At 55.4% G+C, this 24,850-nt stretch overlaps 2 protein-coding genes across 2 annotated transcripts; one reads left to right on the top strand and one right to left on the bottom strand.

Annotated features, from left to right (window-relative positions):
• Positions 1-3,501: 3,501 nt before the first annotated feature.
• LOC306816783 (tenascin-R-like) lies at positions 3,502-6,994 on the top strand (the record flags this gene model as incomplete). Its single annotated transcript, XM_079333245.1, is given in 8 exon segments — positions 3,502-3,528; positions 3,753-3,888; positions 4,499-4,594; positions 4,597-4,649; positions 5,074-5,170; positions 5,663-5,824; positions 6,262-6,452; positions 6,914-6,994. Coding segments are annotated over 8 exon segments (843 nt in total).
• Positions 6,995-12,042: 5,048 nt separating this feature from the next.
• LOC306816782 (medium-chain specific acyl-CoA dehydrogenase, mitochondrial-like) lies at positions 12,043-18,460 on the bottom strand (the record flags this gene model as incomplete). The annotated part of the gene is made up of 8 exons (XM_079333244.1): positions 18,414-18,460; positions 16,902-16,998; positions 16,128-16,225; positions 15,957-16,030; positions 14,695-14,779; positions 14,454-14,534; positions 13,635-13,765; positions 12,043-12,190 (listed from the first exon to the last, which is right to left on the bottom strand). The coding sequence occupies exons 1-8, from the start codon at positions 18,435-18,437 to the stop codon at positions 12,043-12,045; spliced, it is 738 nt and encodes a 245-aa protein (XP_079189370.1). The 5' UTR covers positions 18,438-18,460.
• Positions 18,461-24,850: the final 6,390 nt, after the last annotated feature.

The following is a 24,850-nucleotide window of genomic DNA, read 5'->3' as shown; positions in this document are numbered from 1 at the left end:
GGCCTACAGCCTGCGCCGACGCCCGGCCCTGGGGAGGGTACAGGGGTCCACAGTGGGTGTGATGGGGGGACTGAACCAGGAGGGAGTGGGAGCACTGGGGAAAAAATGCCTCAGGGATGGGGGGCACAAGGGGAGGGTGGAACAGGGGCAATGGGGAGAAAGGAACATCACGGTGAGGGGAATGCAGGGATGTGTGTGGGAGGGGGAGTGGGACAGGAAAGGGAAAGGACATTCCAGGGTGGGATGGAGGGGATGGGAAAGGGGAATAAGGAAGATGGGGAGGATGGGTGGAAAGACATCATGAGAAGGAGGTGGTTAACTGGAGACAGAGGGAGTGACATCCTGGGGAGGGGAATGAGAAGGATGGGGTGGCAGGGATGTCTTGTAACACACTCTCTGGGGGCAGAGGAGAGTGGAAACCAGGAGCCAGTGCCAGAATGGGGGGACATGGATGGGGTGAAGCTGACAGAGCATTGGAGGGATGTGGGGAAAACATGGATGGGATAAGCTCAGGTGTTGGGCTTGATGATCCTTGTGAGCCCCATCCAGTTCAGAAGATTCTGTGATACCTGAGATGGATGGATGGATGGATGGATGGATGGATGGATGGATGGATGGATGGATGGATGGATGGATGGTGACTGTGATGGGTGATGATGGATGGTGATGATAATGATGATGATCAGTGGTGAATGGATGATGAATATTTGTGCAATTTGTTGGAGGTTTCATGTATCAAATCAGTGGTTAGATGATTGGATGATCCAAAGGAGGGAGAATAAGGAAACATACATGAAAAGAACTGTTCTTGAATGGATGGGTGGACAGAACCTGGAATGAATGATCCAGGAGATGAAAGGGTGGATGTATGTTCAGATGGACACACCCATCACCATCCCATATCCCTCACAGCTGCAGAAGAGCCAGAGGAACTGCCCCTGCCCTCAGAGGAGCAAAAACATGAGGAACCCCAAACTGAGACCCCTCCGTCTGATGCCCTCCCAGTGCAGGCAGCACTGGGGGAGCTGAGGGTCTCAAGCATCAGCTCCAGCTCCGTGGGGCTGCAGTGGAGTGTCCCCAGGGGCTCCTTTGACTCCTTCACACTGCAGTACCAGGATGCCCAGGGCCAGCCCCAGGCCCTGCCCATGGATGGAGGGTCCCGCTCGGTGACAGTGCCGGGCTTGTCCCCATCCCACCGGTACCGCTTCCACCTCTGTGGGCTGAGGGGAGGAAAAAGGACTGACCATGTCTCCACTGACATCATTATAGGTGAGGGGAAGGTCAGAGGGGAGAGGGTGGGTGAATGAAGGGATGAGGATGATGGAGGGAGAGATGGTGAGGTCAAGTGATGGAGGACCATGAGGGTAAATGGAGGGTATAAAGAAGTACAGGAGTGAGTGGATGGAGGATGGATCAACTAATGGATGATGGATGAAGGGCTCCTGAACTGGGTGTTTAGTTGACTGATGGATGGATGTATGGATGGTTGAATGAAGAGGGAGGATGGATGGATGGATGGATGGATGGATGGATGGATGGATGGATGGATGGATGGATGGATGGATGGATGGATGGAGAATAGATGTGGGCTCTGAAGTAGGAGAGAAGGAGCATTTATGCTGGTGGATGATGGATAAGGGGCTCCTGGGTGGGATGGATGGATGGATGGATGGATGGATGGATGGATGGATGGATGGATGGATGGATGGTAATTGGGTGGATGGGTGGGTGGATGGGTGGATGGATGGATGGGTGGATGGATGAATGGGTGGGTGGATGGATGGATGGGTGGATGGATGGATGGATGGATGGATGGATGGATGGATGGATGGATGGATGGATGGATGGATGGATGGATGGATGACTGAGCTGCTGGCTGGTTTTACCCTGGGTGAAGGAGGGAGTAAACAAAGAGGAAAGTGGGATAGATGGAGAAATGGATTTAAGGACTTCAAGTTAAAAAGATGGATGATGGATGATGGATGTTAGATTGATGATAGATAATGGATAGATCAAGATAAATGAAGCACAATAAATGCTGAAGCAATTTGTTGGAGGTTTCATGTATCAGGTCAGTAGCTGGATGATTGGATGACCCCATGGAGGAAGAGTTAAAGAGCCAGTTGATGGAAAAGATGCATGGAAAGAAAAATGACTGTGGATGGATGGATGGATGGATGGATGGATGGATGGATGGATGGATGGATGGATGGATGGATGGATGGATGGAAGTGGGGCCCAGGGGGAGCTCAGGGGAACAGGGGGCATTGAGGGCTGGGGTTTAGGGGAAAGGGGGAGCTGAATGCAACCAGGGATTGGAGGGGATTGGAGATTAGGGGGTAACACCTGGAGGGACTCTGATCAACTGGGGAGTGAGAGGAACTGGGAAAAGCTCGGGGAACTGGCTGGAACTGGGACCTGGGGTAATCTGGGGCCTGGATGAAACTGTGTGGAACTGGGGAATGGGTGGAACTGGGGCAAATTTGGGCTGGGGTGGAGCTGAGGACTGGCAAGGACTGGTAGAAACTGGGCCCCAGGGAGAATTTGGGGGGTACTGGGTAGCTGTGGAGATCTGTGAGCTGGGAGGCACTGGGGACTTGGGGGAACTGGAGGAATATGGGGGATTAGTTAGTGGTGTGACTGGGAGCAATTTGGGAGTTGGGGGGGATCGTGACAGCTCAGTGGGGACCAGGGAGAACAGTGGGATTAGAGAAGGATTGGGAGCAACTGGGGCTGAGGGTACTTGGGAGAAAAACTGGGAGCTAGGAGTAGCCAGAGGATTTTGGGGAACTGGAGATTAGGGGCAATGTAGCACTGGGAGCAACTGGCAGGAGAAGTGGGGACTGGGAGAACTGGAGGGACAACTTGGGACAACTGGGGGGTTTGGGAACTGGGGGAAACAGACTGGGGTGAATTGAGGGCATCTGGGGACTCAGAGCCTGGGGGCAACTGGGAGGGGATTGTGAGGAACTGGGGAAACAGGGTCTGGGAGGAACTGGAAGGAACCTGGGACTGAAGGGGCTGTGGGAGATTGAGGGGAACTGGGAGTAGGGGTGATGGGGGGAAATTGGAGAATGAGGGGAAACTGGGTCGGGGGAGGGGTTGGGGGCTAGGGTTGAACTGGGGACTGGAGAGAACTGGGGGGAAATGGGCACTGGGAAGACTGGGGGGGACCTGGGGACTGGGAGGTACTGGGGGAAACTGGGCACTGAGGGTGACTAGGGGGTCTCAGGAGTCTGTGGAAAATTTGGGATCCATTTGGCACAGTGTGAGGGCAGGGCTGGGGGTGCATGGGAGGGTTTGGGGTGTTGGGGTGACAACAGTGGTTTTTGGGGTATCAGCGGGGGATTTTGGGGTGTCAGCAGGGCCCTTTTAGGTGTCAGCAGTGTGTCCTTGCCCAGGTGCCCCAGGGACCCTCTGGGTGGGCTCTGTGTGGCCACGCAGTGCCTGGCTGCACTGGGACTCCCCACACCCGCCCCCCCGATGGCTATGAGCTGCAGTATGGACCCCCCGGGGGGGGCCCAGCAGGTAACAACCCCCTAAAAGACCCTAAAAACCACACCCAAGGTGTCCCCCAATATCTCCTTGGGGGACCCAATACCCTCCTGGGAACCCAAATAACACCTCAGGGTATCCCATCACCCCCTTTTGGCACCTCAAAACACCTCTGGGGCACTCCAGTGGGTATGTCAATGCTTCCCTGGGGACTCCCCTGCCCCCCTGGGACACCCCAATACCCCTCGTGCCCCCAGACCCTGTGGCTGCCACCCGAGGCTACATCTCAGCAGCTCTGGGGGCTGGAGCTGGCGGGACACTATGGGGTGAGGCTGTGGGGCCAAGGGGGAGACCCCCAAAGTGCCCCCTCGGGGCCACCTTTGACACTCGTGAGTGGGGGAAGCTGCGGGGTGTGGAGGGATCGTTGGGGGGAGCACCTGGACCCCCCGGGTGCTTTTGGGGGGCTGGGTGGGTCCATGGGAGGGAGATGACCCAGGGAGGGATTGGGTTGTGGTGGGGGGGCACCCAAGCGTTCTTTTGGAGGAGGGGGGTTGTTTGGGGGTTTTGGGGGTTGGGTCCTTTGGGGGGGTGCCTGGGGGGTGCCCAGGTCCCTTGGGGGGGGCTGGGTTGATGTGGGTCCTTGAGAGAGGCACTGGGTTACCTGGGGCTGCACTGGGGGGGTTCCATGGGGAAGGGAATGTTTTGTGGGGCTGAGACACGAGCAGAGAGGTGGAATTCTATTTGGGGGGGGACACCTGTACCCCTGGGTCCTTTTCTGGGGGGCTGAGATCCTGGGGGTGGCACCAAGACACCCGAGTTTCGATGGGAGGCATTGGGGGAGGGTTGCATCCTTTGGGGGGTGAATTTTGGGGGTGCGGGCTGGGTGCTGGGGGGGAGGGGCGGTCATTGGGTGGGTGTTTTGTGTCCTTGCTTGGGGGGGGGCGGCACCCCTGAGACCCCAAAGCTCCTGGGGTGTCTGAGGGTCCCCCCGTGGCCCCCCCAGCCCCCCTCCCGCACCCGCATCCCCGGGACTGCGCCGAGGAGCAGCTGAACGGGCCGGGCCCCCCCCGGGAAACCATCATCTTCCTCCGGGGGACCCGGCCCGACCCCTCCGGGTCTGCTGTGACATGGAGACGGACGGCGGCGGCTGGTGGGACTGGGAGCACTGGGACACTGCTGGGGGCAGCTCCCGCGGGGGGTTATAGCAGGATATATGGAGTTCTGGGGGGAAATGAGGGGTTTGGGGGCAATTGGGGATCCTGCAGGGGGTGCTGGGGGGCACTGGGGAGGTTGAGGGGTATGGGGGAGGCACTGGGAGGGGCTGGGGACATTCTGTAGGGTTTATGGGAGGGAAATGTGGGGGTTTGGGGACAATTGGGGGTCCTGCAGGGAGAGTTGGGGGGCATTGGTGAGGTTAAGGGGTATTGGGGAGGCACTAGAAGGGGAACTGGGGGGCACTGGGAGGGGCTGGGGGGGCACTGGGAGGGGTTGGGGGCATTCTGTAGGATTTATGGGAGGGAAATAGGGGATCAGGGGGGTTTTGGGGTGCCCCTGACTCCTCCCCCCTCCCCCCCCCAGGTGTTCCAGCGCCGCCAGGATGGAGGCACCGATTTTTGGCGGGGGTGGGAATCGTACGCCCGCGGCTTCGGCAACGTCAGCGGCGAATTCCGGCTCGGTGAGGGGGGGCTGGGGGGACCCCGGGACTGGGGGGGAACCCATAAAAACTTGAGGGGACATGTGGCCAACAGAGGCGCTCCACAAATTTTAAAAAACGAAGAATTTGCGGAGAGCCAGCTCCTGAGGCGGCAGCAGGGGGTACCCGGTGGGACCCCAGAATTTGGGGGCTCCCCAAGGGGGGACTCGTGGGATCCAGGCAATTGGGAAACAGGTTTTGGGGTGCAGGGAACGAGGCACGGACTAAGGAGTCCGGGGGGTTCGCCCAAGGGTCTGCAGGGACTCGGGGGGCGTCTCCAGACATTCGGATTCGGTTTTGGGGTCCGGGAAGGACTTGGAGGCTCTCCAGGAGTTCAGGGTGGGCTCGAGGGGTCCAGGGGGTCCCCAGGAGTTTGGGGGTCCCCAATATTTCGGGGGGAGTATTGCAGTAGCCGGGGGAACGAGGGAACTCGAGGGGAGTTCTGGGGGTACCGAGGGATTTTTTGGGGGGCAGATAACGAGGCGCTGCACGAGCTGACGGCCGCGACCCCCGCGGAGCTGCGCATCGACCTGCGCACCGCCCGCGACTCCGCCTTGGCGATATATCGCGATATATCGCGACTTGGCTGTCGGCAGCGCCCGGAGCGATATCGGCTCCGAGGGGGAGCGTTCAGGGGCGGGTCCCTGGGGTCCCGGGGGGGATTCTGGTGGGATTTTGGATCCCTGGGGGTTTTGGGACCCACTGGATGGCTGGGGCTGGGGGGTCCTTGAGGTGCTTTGGGAATCCCTGGTGGGTTTGGGGTCCCTGGGGCCATTGGGGTTTCTGGTGGGTTTTGGAGGCTCCTGGTGGGTTTTGGGCTCCCTGGGGTGTTTTGGGAATCCCTGATAGGTTTTAGGGTCCCTGGGGGAATTGGGGCTTCTGGGGAGTTTGGGGTCCCTGGGGGGATTGGAGTTTCTGGTGTGTTTTGGAGGTTCCTGGTGGGTTTGGGGTCCCTGGGGTATTGGGGTTTGTGGTGGGTTTGGGGTCCCTGTGGGAATTTGGGGGGTCCTTGGGGGGATTGGAGTTTCTGGTGGGTTTTGGAGGCTCCTGTTGGGTTTGGGAGTCCCTGACAGAGCCCCCCACAGGGGATGCCCTCTCCTACCACTCGGGCAGACCCTTCTCCACACGGGACTGGGACTCCCGGGACCCCTCGGGGTGCCCCCACCCCCCACCCCGTGCCGTGGCCTACAGGGGACCCTGGTGGTACCGAAACTGCCACTACACCAACCTGAACGGGCTCTACCGGACCCCCCGGGACCACCAGGTACCACCCGGGGCTGGGGGGGGTGGAGGGGCTATGAGGGAGTCTGGGGGGGGCTTTGCTGGGCGTTTTAAGGGGGTTATAGGAGGTTTGGGGGGCTGTGGGAGTAGATAGGAAGGTGTAAAGGGTTTTTGGGTGGGCTGTAGGACTGTGGGGGTTTGGCATATATGAGGGAATCTGTGGGGGTCTATGGGGGTTCCATAGGGGTCTGTGGGAGCCTATAGGATTCCACAGGGCTGTGAAAAAAGGATCTGTGTTCCATAGGGCCTGTGGGGATCTCTATGGTCTCTGGGGGTCTGTCTGTGGAAATCTGTAAGGGTCCAGGAGTGCCCATGGGAATCTATGAAGGTCTCTTGTGTCTATGGGGATCCAGAGTCAGTGGGGGTCTCTGTGTGGGGTGTATGGGGACATATGGGGGGGTCTCTGGAAGCCTACAAGTATTCTGACCCCCCCCTTCCCCACAGGGCATCCACTGGTTCCCCTGGAAAGGCTTCAACGTCTCCATCCCCTTCACCGAGATGAAGCTGCGGCCCCAGCGTGGCTGAGGGGGCTGCAGGGCTCCTCTGACTGCTGGGGATCCCAGAGTCTGGGGGCCCCTGGGTGCTGGGGGACCCAGGTGGGACCTGGGGAGGCTCAAAGGTGAAACTTTTATTGGTGGCTAATGAAAGCTGATGGTTACTCCCCCGTCCTGTGGTGAACAATGGTAGGAGACAGCAGGGACTCAGCCTGAGGGCAAGGTCATTCCAGGGTGGCTCCAAATGCTCCTTGTGGTTCTGGTCCCAGTGGCATTTGGAGTGCTGGACCCCATCCCTCACTGGCCCTGGAGATGCTGAGATGTTCCCAGTCTGGACAACATGCACATGTGGGCACAGATGGCATGAATCATCCAATGAAACCAAAACCAGAGTCAGACAAAACAACTCCCTGGAACACCCTGGCTGTCCTCCCGAGACTCAGAGACAGATTTGGGTCGTGATTGTGGCATTGTCACATCAGGGTCATCACCTGGTCATGTTGTGGTCATCTCATGCCACAATGACCCCGTGGCCATCTCCTCATCACTATCACACATTACATGGTCATGGGCATCTCAGGATCTCAAGGTCACTCAGCTCCTGACTTGCAGTGGGAATTCAACCCCTCACCTAAGTGGGGGGGTGCAGTCCCTGATCTGGGCTGGGGGTTCTGTCCCTGCACAGACACCTCCTGTCCCTGGGTCACAGATCCCTTCCAGCACCTCAGGATTCCTGGGCTCCTTTATCCCACCACAAAGAGATGTGCCCACAACTCTTGGAGCATCAGGAAAGGCTCCAGCACTTGGGGCTCCATGAGCAGCTAAATCTCTCTGCAATGTGTGGCCTGGGGTCCCAGCAGAGCTGCTCCACAGGCAGGGATGGCATCTGCACCAAAAGCTGCTGGCACAGCTCACAGGCAGCCACAGCTGCAGCTGTGCCCAGACCTTGTGGGGACCTCATATCCTGAGGGGTTCCTGCTCCAGGAGGGATCCTCAACTGGGCTCCAACCGGGCCCAGCCTGAGGGTCAAACCCAGCTCAGGGCCAGCGCTGGGGTGAGGGCAGGACAGGACGGGGCCATCCCTGGGGCCAGGGGCACTGCAGGAGCTGTGTCCCAGTGCCAGCCCAGCCTGGAGCCACAGCCCTGCTGGGCACAGAGCCCCTGGGAGCCCATGGCTGGGCCAGCTCAGCACAGCAGCACTGGGCTGATCCAGCAGGACACGGTGGCCGTGGCTGTGCCGGGGCTCTGCCACGGGATCTTCCCCTGGGGCCCGGAGCAGGCTGGGGCTGCAGGGTCAGCAACGGGCTGGAGCCGGGCACTGCCACCACCCCAGCACTGCCACAAGGCCAGCCCTGCTGTCCCAGTGCCACCATTGCCCAGGGCTCCCAGGGCACCTGCAGAGACTGCAGATCCCACTGCCCCAGCTGCTGCCATGGCCCAGGACCCCACTGTGCTCCCCCTGCCCGTTCTCCCTGATCCCGGGTGCTGCTGCCCCAACAAGAGGGGTCACTGCAGCTCCTGTTCAGCCAAGGGATTTCACAGAGTCAAGGGTGACACATGCAGATATCAGGGTTGAGGTTGGGGTCAGCTCCAGGGGAATTCTGGACAGAGAGGCTGTGCTGGCAGCTGAGGGAACCTGGAGATGGGGGGATCTGCCTCTGGGAGCTGTCGGTGGAGGGCTCCATGCTGGAGCTGTGGCTTCCCCAGCACAGCATGGCCAGGGCTCGGGGCTGGGCTCCTCAACCCCAGCCACACCCAGAGCCTCAGCCCTTGCAGGGAAAGCTGCTCCATGCAGGAAGCTGGATCAATGCTGGGAAGAGTCCATGGGAGTCCTGCCTGCTGATGTCAGCACCTCTGAAAGGATCCACTGCTCCCAGGAACACATGGTACCTCTGACATCAGGAACACACCCATATGGAAATAGGAGTATTTTGGGTCTATAGGGTCAGGATCCCCTATTTTGCCTCCCTATAGATGCACACAACTGTCACAAGGGATGGAAAACCACAAGGCCACATAGTGCCACAGAGTCAATCCTGTGATCTGACCCTGCCTGGATGACAGATACTCTGCAAAGCAGAACAGGGAGAGGAAATCTAAGGAAAGGCTCATGCATTGAGATAAGAATGGGGAGAAGTCTCTCACTGATCACTGAGAAAACAGACTCCATTTGGGAAAATTACCTGAAGTTATTGCCAAAAAAAATCAGAGGATATTGAGAAGTAAAACAAGTCTTCCAAGCACATTCCCTTCAGTCTTCCTCCATCCCAAGCTCTCCTTCCTACCCACACAATGACCATTGAGTCTCCCAGGACACAAAAAAGAAACACAAAATAGTTTTAATAAAAACAACGAAATGTTGAAATAACTGCACAAATACAGCACCAAAAGCAAAATCCAGACTTTAGACACAAAAGGACCCAGATGAACAAGAGGCCCTGGTTCCTCTCCTTTCCCTCCCCACACAGCAATGCCTGGGGAGCTGACAGGAGCCCAGGACAGCCACAGGGACAATTCCCAGGGGCTGCACATCTCACTGCACATCCAAAGCCCCGGCAGCCCGGGCATCTTGCCAGCACCTGGCACACCCCAAACCTCACCTGTCCCACTGGCACCTGCAGCTCTGGGGACTCTCCAAATCGCTGCATCCTAGATCGGGGCTGGCCAGAAGGCGCCGGGCTCACCAGGACACCTGCGAGAAGCACAAACCATGGCAGGCTCAGGGCCAGGCCGAGCAGAGGTGCCAGGTCCCTCCCGCACACTCCCAGCGGAGCTGCAGCAGCCCGGCTGCACACGCAGAACCCGCTCAGCCCCGCCGGCACACGGCGCTGCAGGGACACCGCGAGCCACCGCGGCCACGGGCACCCGGCCACCCCCTGCCACAGCGGGCAATGGGGCCAGCCCGGAGCCCCTGCTGGACACGAACCCCACGGCTCCCACCACAACCGCACCTGCCCCTCGGGACACCGGCGCCCAGCCCGACCCGGGCCCCGCGCCGCCCCGACCGGCTCCGACCCCGCCACCGGGACTCGATGCCGCCCTGGGCAAAAGCTCCGCTGCCGGACGGACGCACGGCGAGCTCGACGGGCCTCAGAGTCATTCTAGAGCTAAAGCGGTGACACACATCAGCTCCGCTCAGATAATACATGCCAGCGCTCATCATGGGCCCGGACAGCGCCGCCTCCTCCGCCCCGAACCGAACCGGCCCGAACCGAACCGGGCCGGAGCCGCCGCTGCCAGCGCGGGCCGCTCCCCGCGGCCGCAGCCGGGCCCCGCCAGCGCAGCGCTGCCCGCGGCGCTGCAGCCAAAGCCCCGGGCCAGAGCCGCCCCGGCTCGGCGCTGCCGCCATCGGCCCGAGCGACCCGGCCCGGCCCGAACGCTCCGCCCCGGGGCTGCGGCACCGCGCTCCGAGCGGCCCCTGCCTCCCTCCCTCCCTCCTTTCAACAGCCCCGGCACCGGCACCCGAGGGGCTCTGCCCGGGGGGCTCCGAGCCCGGGGGGCTCCTCCCGCCAGCCGCCCACAGCCCTGCCACCAACGAGACGCGCCCCGACCTTCCCCGGGATCCCCGACCTTCCCCGGGATCCCCAACTTCCCCCAGGATCCCCAACTTCCCCCGGCGATCCCCACCTTCCCCGGTCTCCCCCCGTTGCCCCGGGCCCGTCCCGCACCACGCGGCCGCTCCCGCTGCAAAGGAAATCCGCCCGCGCTGCGGCGGGAGGAGCCGCCGGCAGGATCCGCCTGCGAGCGCCCCATTGGCCTGGAGCCCCACCCGCACCGCCTGCATCGCCTCCCGTCCAGCCCCGAATCCTCATTCATCCCACCCGCACCGCCTGCATCGCCTCCCGTCCAGCCCCGAATCCTCATTCATCCCACCCGCACCGCCTGCATCGCCTCCCGTCCAGCCCCGAATCCTCATTCATCCCATCCGCACCCCCATCCCCATCTCCATTCCCATCCACTTCAATGCTCGTTCATCCCCATCCCTTCTGCCTCCTTCCCCCTTTTATCGCTGTCCATGCACGTACCATCCCCATTCATCCGCCTCCAATCGCATCTCACCCTCCTCCATCCTCATCCTCCTCCACTCTCATGCCAACCTTCTCCACCCCAGCCCACTCCATCCGCTCTGCCTCCATCCCCATCGTTTTTGTCCTGATGGGAAAAGATCTTCACAAGAGACTCGATGTGGAAAGAATGGCTGCGGGGTTCTTCACTACTGTCATAGAAATCAGAGTTAATGTGTTCTACATGGATCTGAATGTCTCTAGGAACATCCACCCGGGCAAGTTTGTTACAGGACCCCGGCAACCCGACCCAGACAATTTGAGCTCCTGAACTGTCGGGTAATGGGACAAACGGGTCCACACCGAGTGTACTGCAGACGGTCTGAACTTCTGGTGGACCCACAGAACCCAGACAGCCTGAACTTCTGAACTTCAGGGCAAAATGGAGACACGTGTTCAAGGGGGGAATATGTGGTTCAGGAAAGCTGCACCTTCCTGGTGCCTCAGCCAATGGCAAAAGGAACAGAGCTACATGTAGTGGAGCTCAGAATAAAAAGAGGCTGCACTCTCCAAAACCGAGAGAGAGACAGAGGGAGAGACAGAGGGAGAGAGACAGAGGGAGCGAGAGAGAGACAGACCCCATGGGTGTATGGGCCAGTGGACTCTCCCTTGATTGGAATAAAGTTGCAGAACTCCTCTGTCTCTTTTGTGGGCTGGGAGGAATGAGGGATTTGTCTTTACAAACAAGCTGTAGGTTTGCTGATAAATGAAATTGGAGATTGAAAGATGAAAGAAACGATGAGGGAAAACCATTAATTCTATAAGAGTTAAAAATTAAAAATGAGGGTTATACATTAGAGGAGAATTTGAGGTGTCAGGCATTCTGGGAAGTCTGTGCCTCTCAAGTACCTCAGCCACTGGGGAAAGACAGAGGGAAATGCAGCTGAGAAATTAGGATAAAAAGGAGGCTGTGTCCTCCAAAAAATTGGAGAGATCCCAGGGCACTGTGAGAATTCCAATATATCTATGAGCCCTGACAAGGTTCAGCCATTTTCCTTCCATGGCAATTCATCCTTTACTGGTTCAGGAAGCAGCAAGAATTCCTGGTGAGTACCTTCCTGCCAATCTGGATGCCAGGGGTGTCAGCCTCCACAATGAAGCCTGTGAAGGCTCTGCTGGCTGGAGCCCGGGGGTCAGGATCAGTACGGGCCAGCAGGAAATACCTGGGGAGGACAGAGATGGGGGTTCAGCTCAACCCCAAAAATTAGTTCAGGGCAAAATGCTGAGTGGTTTTGTCCATATATTGAGTGGTAAGGTAACAACTCTTTTTAATTGGCCCTTCAAAAAAAAAAAAAACCACAAAAAACCAAACAAATGAGAGGGAAGGAGTGTGAGGAACACAGTGTTGTCTGGGCATCTCTTCCTGCAAAACTAAGGTTTAATGGAATTCCCTCAGGTAAACCTGCAAAGCTTGTCCACCTTTTCCATGTGTTGTAAGACTCAATATACCCCTCAGCCTCCCAAATACCCAAAAAAAAAAGCCAGTTCTCAGCAGGTTATTCTCTAAGGGTTATTGTAGAGGGAATGCAGCATTGTATGCAAGGCCTTTTCCTCTGACTTGAAAATATTTCCATTTTACTCTTCATGGTATCATTTGTAAATTAAGTTTTTGTGTCAGCAATTGCTGTCAGTCCCATTTAGGGGGCTCAGGAACATTCTGGGAGAGTGAAGAAATTAAACAACTTTCATAGATAAATGTATAAAGTTCTTCCTCTTGAAGAGTTTGTGTGTTGTGGTGGCAAGAGTGTAAGCCCTGAGGAAGGGTCTGTGCTGCCCTCTCCAGACCCTGCAGCACAGCTCAGGCTCTGTGTCTCCTTGGAAATGTTTTACCTTCAGACAATTCAACCCCAGAGTTTTTCTGTTTTCCCTGTGAGCGGGAGGCATTCCCAGCTGAGTCAGAAGCAGCTGATCCCTGTCTGGGAGCCAGGTCAGGGTTTGGTATCCTGAACATTTTGGAGTTGACTCTACCTCCCTGTCCCAAAGGGAAAGTGGAGGGAACTGCATCTGGTTTCAGCCCAAATGAGCTGTGACATCATCGAGCTCAGGTGTCATCAACCTGTTCCCTCTCTGGGCACCCACAGCACCGGGGCTGTGGTGCCTCTTCCCAATGACCATGCCTTGGGTTTTAGCTTTGATATTTTTCAGAATCTCTGCTGCTTAGTGTTGTAACTCAGACTTCATGTTAGGTGTTAGTAAATTCTCTTCACAGGGGAGTTAGACAAAACAATTCCTTTCTAGCTGGAGAATCAAGGACAACCAATATCCAAAAAGCAAAACAATGGTGAGGGAAAGGGGGCAAGCCAGGGGACTGAGACTTCATAGCCTGGGGCTGTGCTTGGATAATTCACCCCAAGATGTGGATGAACCAAAACTTACAGAAGTGTGAAAACTCATGATCAGGACCCATCTTGGATTTGATTTGGGTGTAGCCCTTGCACTGCCCAAGATTCATCCTTTCAACAAATGCCTATTTTACTGCTTTTGCTCTCTCTGATCTCTGTTCCAGGTCACCTTTCCCAAGCAACAGCGACACACTGGAACACTCTGCTTTGCAGCATACCCTTAAAGAAACCCCAGTACAGACCAGTACTGCCACAATAAACACACCAGTTGGCCTTGCCATCGTTGGTGATCCACATCTTCTGCCCCTTGATCGCGTACTCGTCCCCTTTCCGCTCCGCCCGCGTCCCGATCCCGGCCACGTCCGAGCCCGCGCCCGCCTCCGTCACGCAGTAAGCCTGCAAGAAACAACCCCAGATCCCAAGGAAAATACTGTCTGGGTTTGGGGGCAAAAGAAAAATGTGGGGAATGGATTTGTAGAGAGCTCTCAGGGACTGAGAGAAGGCTCACACGTCTGTATGCAGACCCGAAGATGAGAAATGCTGATGCAGAAATGCTGTGGAATAGGACAGGTATTGCTGAGGGAGAAATGGAGCTTGAAAAAAGCTTCAAAGGATGGCCTTGTAAATAAGACTAGATATTTTTGAGATGAAAGATGCATTGTAATAGAACCCAGGAGGGGTAATTTTAGATGAGATGTGTTTTACAGCATGATGTGACAAAAGCTGATAGGCCAAGGAACAATTATAATGTATTGCAATTAGGGAATAGTTGGCTTCTAATTGTGATGGCGTGAATTATAACATCTGTATTGTCTCACCCTTCATATGAGACTGAAAATGGAATAAAAGTTTTTTAAATGCCTCTCAGTTGCCCCATCTCCAGGTCAGAAAAGGGGAAAATCCAACAGGAAACCACAAAATCATTATGGAATTGTGGGCAATGACCGATCCTGGTCACACAAACATCTGAGGTTCATCTGTCATTAATTAATTACTTAAGTAATGGGATTCCCTGATCAAACACACATCAAGGGTTCCTCTGTCATGAATTAATTAATCAATACAATTCCCTGGTCACACTCACACACATCAGGGGCTCCTCTGTCATCCTGCCCAAGTATTTTTTCTGCTGCTGCTCCTTCCCAGCAATGATCACGGGCATTTGCTGGAAGGGAATGTTCAGAGCATTAACCCATCACCTCAAGGGCCCAGAGTCCAGTTTGGAGCACCCAGAGCCCAGTTTGGAGCACCCAGAGCCCAGTTTGGAGAGCCTAGAGCCCAGTCTGGGGGCCCCAGTCCCAGTTCTGGACAGGATCAGGACTCACCCCCAGGGAATTGGCCTCGATGGCTGTTTGCACCCCAGTGCATCCATATGCCAGCTCCTCTGTGATCAGACATGCCCCAGCCCACCTGTGGGGGGAAAGGAGGCAACTCAGGGGGGGTCTCAGGTGCACAATATTAATGATTTGCAAGAATTTATTATCCCAAATGCCCCCCATGGGCACCGAGTTTCATCAGAAGTTCTCCCTTGGGAATGCTTTGATTGATATTTGTGTTATTTTGTTTCTTTTCATTGAAATCAGATGATTTAAAGGTCCCATTTCACCATTGTCAAGGGGTTAGTTTTGTGCTCAAGGTGGGACAAGTGGCACAGAATGGCCAGAAGGTGCCACCAGGATCTGTCACTGCTTTAAGGGCCACATTGGCTCTGATTATATCCCTCAAATCCCTTTTTCCAGAGGCAGAGTTTAGTGCAGCAGATACCATTTTACCTGAGAACTTTGAACCACTTCTTCCCTTTCCTGTGCCCTTCTCTTTTCCTATTTTGAATTTCATTTGAATCCTTGGTTCCATGACCTTCTCCCACAGCTCTTCACACCAGCCTCAACTTTTCCACACCCACCACCAGTCTCATCAATACAAAACTGTCCAATATCCATATTCAGCCAAATTGTGCTGATGATTTCCCACAATGAAACCTGATGGTTTTTCAAATTGATTCCTGAATTTCAAGTGATTTGTACCCATTCTCCCTTTCACTGCTGGGGGTTAGACAAGGGGACCTTTAAAGGCTGCTCTTGATTCAAACCTTCCTGCTATTCTCAGGCTCTGCTGCAGAAACTCAATTTTTGATACCAGATACACCAAATCAATCAAAAAGACCCAACATGGCCTGCTCTGGACACATCCCAACTCCACTTTGGTTGGTAAAATAGCGGATCAGAAATGTAGCATTTTTAATCTGTGCACACTGGCTGCACCTTGGCTAAACTGGGAACTGATCCTCAGGAATGAGCCCTTAAATCCCTCCTGAGGGAGGATCAAAGGAAACCCTTGAATTTCTGATGTGGGGATCATAAGAATTGAGATCATGGGAGACAATCTGGTCACAAATTACTACATCAGAATCTAATTCCTTGCCTGATCCCATCCAGCCTCATCACACCCACGTGTTCCACCTGTCCACAGATTGCTTTGGGATTACTGCAGTGTGCTGCAGGTAATTTTATATGTAACCCATAATTTCACACTACAACCTCCTCCAAGGCCTTTCCAAGGTTTGTTTTAGGGATTAAAGGGGTCACACCCACCGCAGTTCTCTGGGATGTGGGAATTCATCAGCCCAAGCTCCCAGGCCCGTTTGATGAGTGGCACAGGATACTGAAACAGGGAAAATCATGGTTGACTATCACAGGTAAAATTTCAAATTTTGGGTTAAGAGAAAAATCTGTTTTTTCCTCCTGTGGGGTGGATTTACCTCCCCAGTCCTGTCATACTGTGCAGCTACAGGAATAATCTCCTCCAGAGCAAATTTCCAGGCAGTAGCTTGGAATTCCTTCTGTTCATCTGTCAGTTCTGTTGAATAAAATAAGGCAAAATAGTCATGAAGAAACTCAACTTCCTCCTTCCCCCTGAGCTCTGAGAAATGCCCACAACAGCATTAGTTATAAAATTATTCCAAAACTACTGGAAATGGAGCAGAAAGTGCCAGGTAATAAAACGCTTTTACCAAAACATCTGTCAAGCATCTGCTGCTGCCCCAGAGAATTTGCTGTAATGGCTCAGGTGTGGAGAAATTTCTGTGTCACATCCCTAGAACTACCACGTTCCCCTGATGCTGTTCATGGTCATTTTAATGGCTTAAAAGCCAACAGGACTCCTTTTTTTCTTTTTTTTTTTTTTCTTTTTTTCTTTTTTTTTTTTTTCCCTCAGTATGAGATAAAAAAAGCTCAAGACAGTAACAAAGAAAGAACAAAATCTCTGAAATATCATCCCCTGCCCTTGCTGTCCTGCACTGGAAAGAAAAATGGCTTTTGGTTTTCAAATAGTTTTTATAAAAAATTAGAAATCTATTCCAAATAATGGGGAATTTTGGAAATTCCTCCTGAAGTGCAGTACCGTTCCTTGGGTTTTTTGCTCAGTTGTTTTGTTGGGGTTTGTGGTGGGCTTTCTTTTTTTGTCAGTTTATTTTGGTCCTTTGTTTGCATTTTTCCCTCCCTGTTCCCTCCCTTCCCAGCCCTGCCACACTCACCAAAGCTGAACCCATTCCCATGTTTGCTCAGGTGCACATTTTGGGCAGCTTTGCTGGAGTAGAACCTCAAGCTGGGCCAAACCAGGGTCTGGAGCAGCTGCAGCGGGAAAGGACCATGAGAATGAGAGAATATCCCAGAGCAGAATGTCCTAGTGCAGCCCCACAGCCCAGCAAGGGACACAGGCTGTGACAGGTGGCACATAAGGAAAAAAAGCATGGAATGCTGAGCTGCTGAGTCAGCAGTGTGTGTGCACAGCTTGGCAATGCCCACAAGGTAAAGTTTAATCTGTGGCATTTTCACAAGACACATGTGTTGTAAAACTGTCATTTCTCACCCATGTTTTCCCTTTTTGCTGAGCTTTCTTACCAAACTGCTGCCACAGGTGTGTAAGGAAAACAGAACAACACATCAGGAAACTCCCAAGTGTTTTAGACATTGTTTGAAATATAACTGACAAAAAGATGAGGTAGAAAAAATGACAGGGTATTGTAATCATTGTAATCATCATTTAATTGTTTGGGCTTTGGTTTGGTTTTGCTGATCCAGTTTTATGCAGCATCTCCACCAAAAGGTTTAGACAAAACTAGGAAAAGCCCAAAATTCTCAACAAGCCTGAAAGGGTTTTTTTTTGGTTTTTTTTTTTGGGGGGGGGGGGGGGAGGGGGGGGAAGCTCCCAAAGCTGCGTTTTGAGTGTGTTTTGAGATGTTTGGTCTCAGGGCGAGGTCAAAGGCATCACTAAGGTGACTCTGGACACATCAACACAGCTGGGCAGGCAGGGAGATCTCCCCAGGGGAAACAGAGAGTGCCAAGAGATCAAAGTTCTCCCACAGGGACGAGGCACTGGAGGGTTCCCAGTCCGGTGGGGTGGGACTGGTGCTCCCTGGGGTCACTTCCCACCCAAACCAGTCTGGGATTCTGGGATTTGGGCAAGCACCTGCTCCCTCCATCAGCCACTCCACGGTCAGACCCAGCTCCTCGTGCCCGCTCTGCCCCCAGTGAACCCCAAATCCCGGTGCCAGCAATGCCACCCATTAGATCACAGTTGCCCCCGCGGCTCCCGCTGTCACCGTGACACCTGAGGCAGGTGGCCACCCCCACCGAGGGACACCGGAGGGACATTGGATGGACACGGCTGAGCCGGCGACCTTCACCTTTCCCCTAATTCAGGAACGACGAGGAGACAGAACTGCAAGTGCTGACGCAGCTCCCGGGGAGCGCGATAAAAGGAATGTTCCCCATAAAAGGAATGTTCCCGATAAAAGGAATGTTCCCGATTTCCAACAGGACGGGCACCGACCCCCGGGGGGAGGAAGGGAAGGGCGCGGGAGGGGCAGCGCGCACCGACCCCGATTCGAGACCGCCGCCCCTGAGGCTGGCAGCGCCGCCCCAGCCCCAGCACGAAGCCGATTCCAGACCCCCGCGATGGAGGTTGGCGGCCCCAGCACGACCCCGGGCCTGTCCCCCTGTCCCGATTCCCCCCGTGCCCCCCGTGCCCCCCGTGCCCCGCTCACCCGGCGGGCGCTGAGCGCGGACATCGCGGCGGCGGTGCCGGAGCTGCGGGACGGGACGGAGCGGGGAGATCGCACCATCCCCCGCCCCACAACCAGGCGGTGTCCCCCGAAAAAGAAGGTGCGCCCCGAGTCAGGCGGTGCCCCCCGAACAAGGAGGTGCCCCCCGAACAAGGCGGTGCCCCCCGAACAGAGCTGTGATAATTGATTTGTGTTAATCATAAAAGTATTGTGTGGGAGCCCAGGGCATACCTCTGGCCTCCTTAAAGGTCTCAAAACCTCCCTAGCAAAGGTCTCAAAAACCTCTAAGTGAGACCCTAGTTTTACAAGTGCTAAATTCTAACCCCTAAAAAAAGTTGTCAGCACAAAAAAAAATAAAAACAAGCTGCCAAAATTAGTAAAGTGTAAATTAAATTATTAAAACGTAAATAAATAAGTTTTTTTAAATGTTTATAATAAGGAACACGTAGCCAAAATAAAAAATTTAAAAAGTAAACACCTTTTCCTCCTTCTTCTCCCTGTCATCCATGTTAAGTAACACGTTAGCACCCTTAAATTAAATAAAATCAAAGCTAGACCATTTAATAAAATTGTATTAAAAAAATTCTGTAAACATGTAATACGTAAGACAAACTATATAAAATAAGCCCTGCATTCACCAAGCAAATACCACCATAAATGCCAAGCTGAGCAAACCACTGCTGGCCAAGCAAAAAGTCCCAAAAATAAAAAATAATAAACAATCCCTAAAAAAAAAACGTCTCCGGCAATCTCTCTTCGGCTGTTTCAGAGAAAACCAGGGTTTGAACCACCTTCGTGTCCCTCTGGGGTGATCTCGGGGCAAAGGAGAATACCCAGACTGGGACAGTATTGGGGTTTGTATAAACCAGAATACTTAAGTCCGAAATGAAGCATGAAACTAAAGAAAGGAAAATATATGATTAAATAATTTTGTTTCAAATCCTCCTGTTATGAATATTATGTTTCTAAATAAGTTGTATCTACTGACAGCTTGCAAAACAAAGCTCTCACACAGCCCAACAGATTCTGCAAAATCAGGTTTCTTGCCTTTGTGTAATCAATTGTGTAATCTATCCCTAAGAGCAGACTTCCTGACTTCTGCCATTTCCTTATCTACCAAGAGCAGATGGGACAAATTGTCTAGAGACTCACATCGTCCAGCGAGCCCACGGACCACCACTGCTTACCCGGCAGAATTATGACAATTAAAAAAGAGCGGTTATTGATGACTAAAGGAAACAATGGAGTTGCAAACCAAAGTTCGGTGGAGCATGGAGTGGGCTGTGACCCCTCTGCCTGCCCAGCGCTGCTTGCTCTGTCTATGTAAAATAAAGCAATCTAAATTTTGCTGAATATCGAGACTTCTGTTTCTTATTTATAACAGAGGGATGTGCCCCAAACAGGGCAGTGCCCCCGCATCAGGTGGTGCCCGACAGGAGTCCCGGGAACCTTCTGGATCTGCACAATTCTCTAACAGAGACTGCAGCCAGGAAAGGGTCCGGCTGTGCTCCCAGGGAACAAGGGACAGACAGGGGAAAACGTCCTCAAGGTGTGTTAGGGGAGTGTAAGGTTTGTCAGGAAGATTAATCCACAAACACCGGAGGTTTATGCCCAAAAGGGAGACAGAGGGGGCTTTTAATTTATTTTAATAAAGGGAGAGAACATGGGGCATTCTCCTGGGATCTCTCCAATTTTTTGGAGGACACAGCCGCCTTTTTATCCTCATTTCCCAGCCGCATTTCCCTCTCTCTTTCACCATTGGTTGAGTACTTGAGAAGTCCAGATTTCCCAGAATGCCCGATTCGTAAGATTCCCATCTAATGTGCAACCTTTCCTTTTAATTTTTAATTCTTATAGAATTCATGGTTTTCCCTCATCGTTTCTGACATCTTTCAATCTCCAATTTCATCTATCAGCAAACCTACAGCTTGTTTGTAAAGACAAATCCCTCATTCCTCCCAGTCCACAAAGGAGACAGAGGAGTTCTGCAGCTTTATTCCAATCAAGGGAGAGTCCACTGGCCCATACACCCATGGGGTCTGTCTGTCTGTCTGTCTCTCTCCCTCTGTCTCTCCCTCTGTCTCTCTCTCTCGGTTTTGGAGGGTGCAGCCTCTTTTTATTCTGAGCTCCACTACATGTAGCTCTGTTCCTTTTGCCATTGGCTGAGGCACCAGGAAGGTGCAGCTTTCCTGAACCACATATTCCCCCCTTGAACACGTGTCTCCATTTTGCCCTGAAGTTCAGAAGTTCAGGCTGTCTGGGTTCTGTGGGTCCACCAGCAGTTCAGACCGTCTGCAGTACACTCGGTGTGGACCCGTTCGTCCCATTACCCAACAGTTCAGAAGCTCAAATTGTCTGGGTCGGGTTGCCGGGGTCCTGTAACAAACTTGCCCGGATGGATGTTCCTAGAGACATTCAGATCCATGTAGAAGACATTACACTGATTTCTATGACATTTGTGAAGAACCCCGCAGCCATTCTTTCCACATGGAGTCTCTTGTGAAGATCTTTTCCCATCAGGACAAAAACGATGGGGATGGAGGCAGAGCGGATGGAGTGGGCTGGGGTGGAGAAGGTTGGCATGAGAGTGGAGGAGGATGAGGATGGAGGAGGGTGAGATGCGATTGGAGACGGATGAATGGGGGTGGTACGTGCAGGAACAGCGATAAAAGGGGGAAGGAGGCAGAAGGGATGGGGATGAATGAGCATTGAAGTGGAAGGGAATGGAGATGGGGATGGGGGTGCGGATGGGATGAATGAGGATTCGGGGCTGGACGGGAGGCGATGCAGGCGGTGCGGGTGGGATGAATGAGGATTCGGGGCTGGACGGGAGGCGATGCAGGCGGTGCGGGTGGGGCTCCAGGCCAATGGGGCGCTCGCAGGCGGATCCTGCCGGCGGCTCCTCCCGCCGCAGCGCGGGCGGATTTCCTTTGCAGCGGGAGCGGCGGCGGGAGCGGCCGCGTAGTGCGGGACGGGCCCGGGGCAACGGGGGAAGACCGGGGAAGGTGGGGCTCGCCGGGGGAAGGGGCGATCCTGGGGGAAGTTGGGGATCCTGGGGAATGTTGGGGATCCCGGGGAAGGTCAGGGCGCGTCTCGTTGGTGGCAGGGCTGTGGGCGGCTGGCGGGAGGAGCCCCCCGGGCTCGGAGCCCCCCGGGCAGAGCCCCTCGGGTGCCGGTGCCGGGGCTGTTGAAAGGAGGGAGGGAGGGAGGCAGGGGCCGCTCGGAGCGCGGTGGCCGCAGCCCCGGGCGGAGCGTTCGGGCCGGGCCGGCCGGGTCGCTCGGGCCGATGGGGGCAGCGCCGAGCCGGGGCGGCTCTGGCGGGCAGCGCTGCGCTGGCGGGGCCCGGCTGCGGCCGCGGGAAGCGGCCCGCGCTGGCAGCGGCGGCTCCGGCCCGGTTCGGTTCGGGCCGGTTCGGTTCGGGGCGGAGGAGGCGGCGCTGTCCGGGCCCATGATGAGCGCTGGCATGTATTATCTGAGCGGAGCTGATGTGTGTCACCGCTTTAGCTCTAGAATTACTCTGAGGCCCGTCGAGCTCGCCGTGCGTCCGTCCGGCAGCGGAGCTTTTGCCCAGGGCGGCATCGAGTCCCGGTGGCGGGGTCGGAGCCGGTCGGGGCGGCGCGGGGCCCGGGTCGGGCTGGGCGCCGGTGTCCCGAGGGGCAGGTGCGGTTGTGGTGGGAGCCGTGGGGTTCGTGTCCAGCAGGGGCTCCGGGCTGGCCCCATTGCCCGCTGTGGCAGGGGGTGGCCGGGTGCCCGTGGCCGCGGTGGCTCGCGGTGTCCCTGCAGCGCCGTGTGCCGGCGGGGCTGAGCGGGTTCTGCGTGTGCAGCCAGGCTGCTGCAGCTCCGCTGGGAGTGTGCGGGAGGGACCTGGCACCTCTGCTCGGCCTGGCCCTGAGCCTGCCATGGTTTGTGCTTCTCGCAGGTGTCCTGGTGAGCCCGGCGCCTTCTGGCCAGCCCCGATCTAGGATGCAGCAATTTGGAGAGTCCCCACAGCTGCAGGTGCCAGTGGGACAGGTGAGGTTTGGGGTGTGGCAGGTGCTGACAAGATGCCCGGGCTGCCGGGGCTTTGGATGTGCAGTGAGATGTGCAGCCCCTGGGAATTGTCCCTGTGGCTGCCCTGGGCTCCTGTCAGCTCCCCAGGCATTGCTGTGTGGGGAGGGAAAGGAGAGGAACCAGGGCCTCTTGTTCATCTGGGTCCTTTTGTGTCTAAAGTCTGGATTTTGCCTTTGGTGCTGTATTTGTGCAGTGATTTCAACATTCCGTTGTTTTTATTAAAACTATTTTGTGTTTCTTTTTTGTGTCCTGGGAGACTCAATGGTCATTGTGTGGGTAGGAAGGAGAGCTTGGGATGGAGGAGGACTGAAGGGAATGTGCTTGGAAGACTTGTTTTACTTCTCAATATCCTCTGATTTTTTTGGCAATAACTTCAGGTAATTTTCCCAAATGGAGTCTGTTTTCCCAGTGATCAGTGAGAGACTTCTCCCCATTCTTATCTCAATGCATGAGCCTTTCCTTAGATTTCCTCTCCCTGTTCTGCTTTGCAGAGTATCTGTCATCCAGGCAGTGTCAGATGACAGGATTGACTCTGTGGCACTATGTGGCCTTGTGGTTTTCCATCTCTTGTGACAGTTGTGTGCATATATAGGGAGGCAAAATAGGGGATCCTGACCCTATAGACCCAAAATACTCCTATTTCCATGTGGGTGTGTTCCTGCTATCAGAGGTACCATGTGTTCCTGGGACCAGTGGATCCTTTCAGAGGTGCTGACATCAGCAGGCAGGACTCCCATGGACTCTTCCCAGCATTGATCCAGCTTCCTGCATGGAGCAGCTTTCCCTGCAAGGGCTGAGGCTCTGGGTGTTGCTGGGGTTGAGGAGTCAAGCCCCGAGCCCTGGCCATGCTGTGCTGGGGAAGCCACAGCTCCAGCATGGAGCCCTCCACCGACAGCTTCCAGAGGGAGATCCCATCTCCAGGTTCCCTCAGCTCCCAGCACAGCCTTTCTGTCCAGAATTCCTCTGGAGCTGACCCCAACCTCAACCCTGATATGTGCATGTGTCACCCTTGACTCTGTGAAATCCCTTGGCTGAACAGGAGCTGCAGTGACCCCTCTTGTTGGGGCAGCAGCACCCCGGGATCAGGGAGAACGGGCAGGGGGAGCACAGTGGGGTCCTGGGCCATGGCAGGAGCTGGGGCAGTGGGATCTGCAGTCTCTGCAGGTGCCCTGGGAGCCCTGGGCAATGGTGGCACTGGGACAGCAGGGCTGGCCTTGTGGCAGTGCTGGGGTGGTGGCAGTGCCCGGCTCCAGCCCGTTGCTGACCCTGCAGCCCCAGCCTGCTCTGGGCCCCCAGGGGAAGATCCCCTGGCAGAGCCCCGGCACAGCCACGGCCACCGTGTCCTGCTGGATCAGCCCAATGCTGCTGTGCTGAGCTGGCCCAGCCATGGGCTCCCAGGGGCTCTGTGCCCAGCAGGGCTGTGACTCCAGGCTGGGCTGGCACTGGGACACAGCTCCTGCAGTGCCCCTGGCCCCAGGGATGGCCCCGTCCTGTCCTGCCCTCACCCCAGCGCTGGCCCTGAGCTGGGTTTGACCCTCAGTCTGGGCCCGGTTGGAGCCCAGTTGAGGATCCCTCCTGGAGCAGGAACCCCTCAGGATATGAGGTCCCCACAACGTCTGGGCACAGCTGCAGCTGTGGCTGCCTGTGAGCTGTGCCAGCAGCTTTTGGTGCAGATGCCATCCCTGCCTGTGGAGCAGCTCTGCTGGGACTCCTGGCCATACATTGCAGAGAGATTTAGCTGCTCGTGGAACCCCAAGTGCTGGAGCCTTTCCTGATGCTCCAAGAGTTGTGGGCACATCTCTTTGTGGTGGGATAAAGGAGCCCAGGAATCCTGAGGTGCTGGAACGATCTGTGACCCAGGGACAGGAGGTGTCTGTGCAGGGATAGAACCCCCAGCCCAGATCAGGGACTGCACCCCCCACACTTAGGTGAGGGGTTGAATTCCCACTGCAAGTCAGGAGTTGAGTGATCTTGAGATCCTGAGATGCCCATGACCATGTAATGTGTGATAGTGATGAGGAGATGGCCACGGGGTCATTGTGGCATGAGATGACCACAACATGGCCAGGAGATGTCCCTGACGTGACATTGCCCACAGAGGTGGAAGCGGTACCGGTGGGACGGGGACAAGCCCAGCACTGTCACTGAGCGGGACCCTCCATCGATGGGCAGGGTCTGGGGCTGGCCCTGGGCATCCCGGTACTGCAGCATGAAGGAGTCAAAGGAGCCCCTGGGGACACTCCACTGCAGCTGCACAGAGTCTGGGCTGACACTGGAGACCCTCAGATCCTCCAGCACCGCCTGCACTGGAGCAGCCTCAGATGTGGGTGCCTCAGTTTGGGGTTTCTCGTTCTGCGGTTCCTCTGTGG

This window comes from Erithacus rubecula (assembly GCF_903797595.1).
Source record: "Erithacus rubecula genome assembly, contig: scaffold_88_arrow_ctg1, whole genome shotgun sequence".
NCBI lineage: Eukaryota > Metazoa > Chordata > Aves > Passeriformes > Muscicapidae > Erithacus > Erithacus rubecula.
This window is presented reverse-complemented; position numbering and strand designations above follow the sequence as displayed.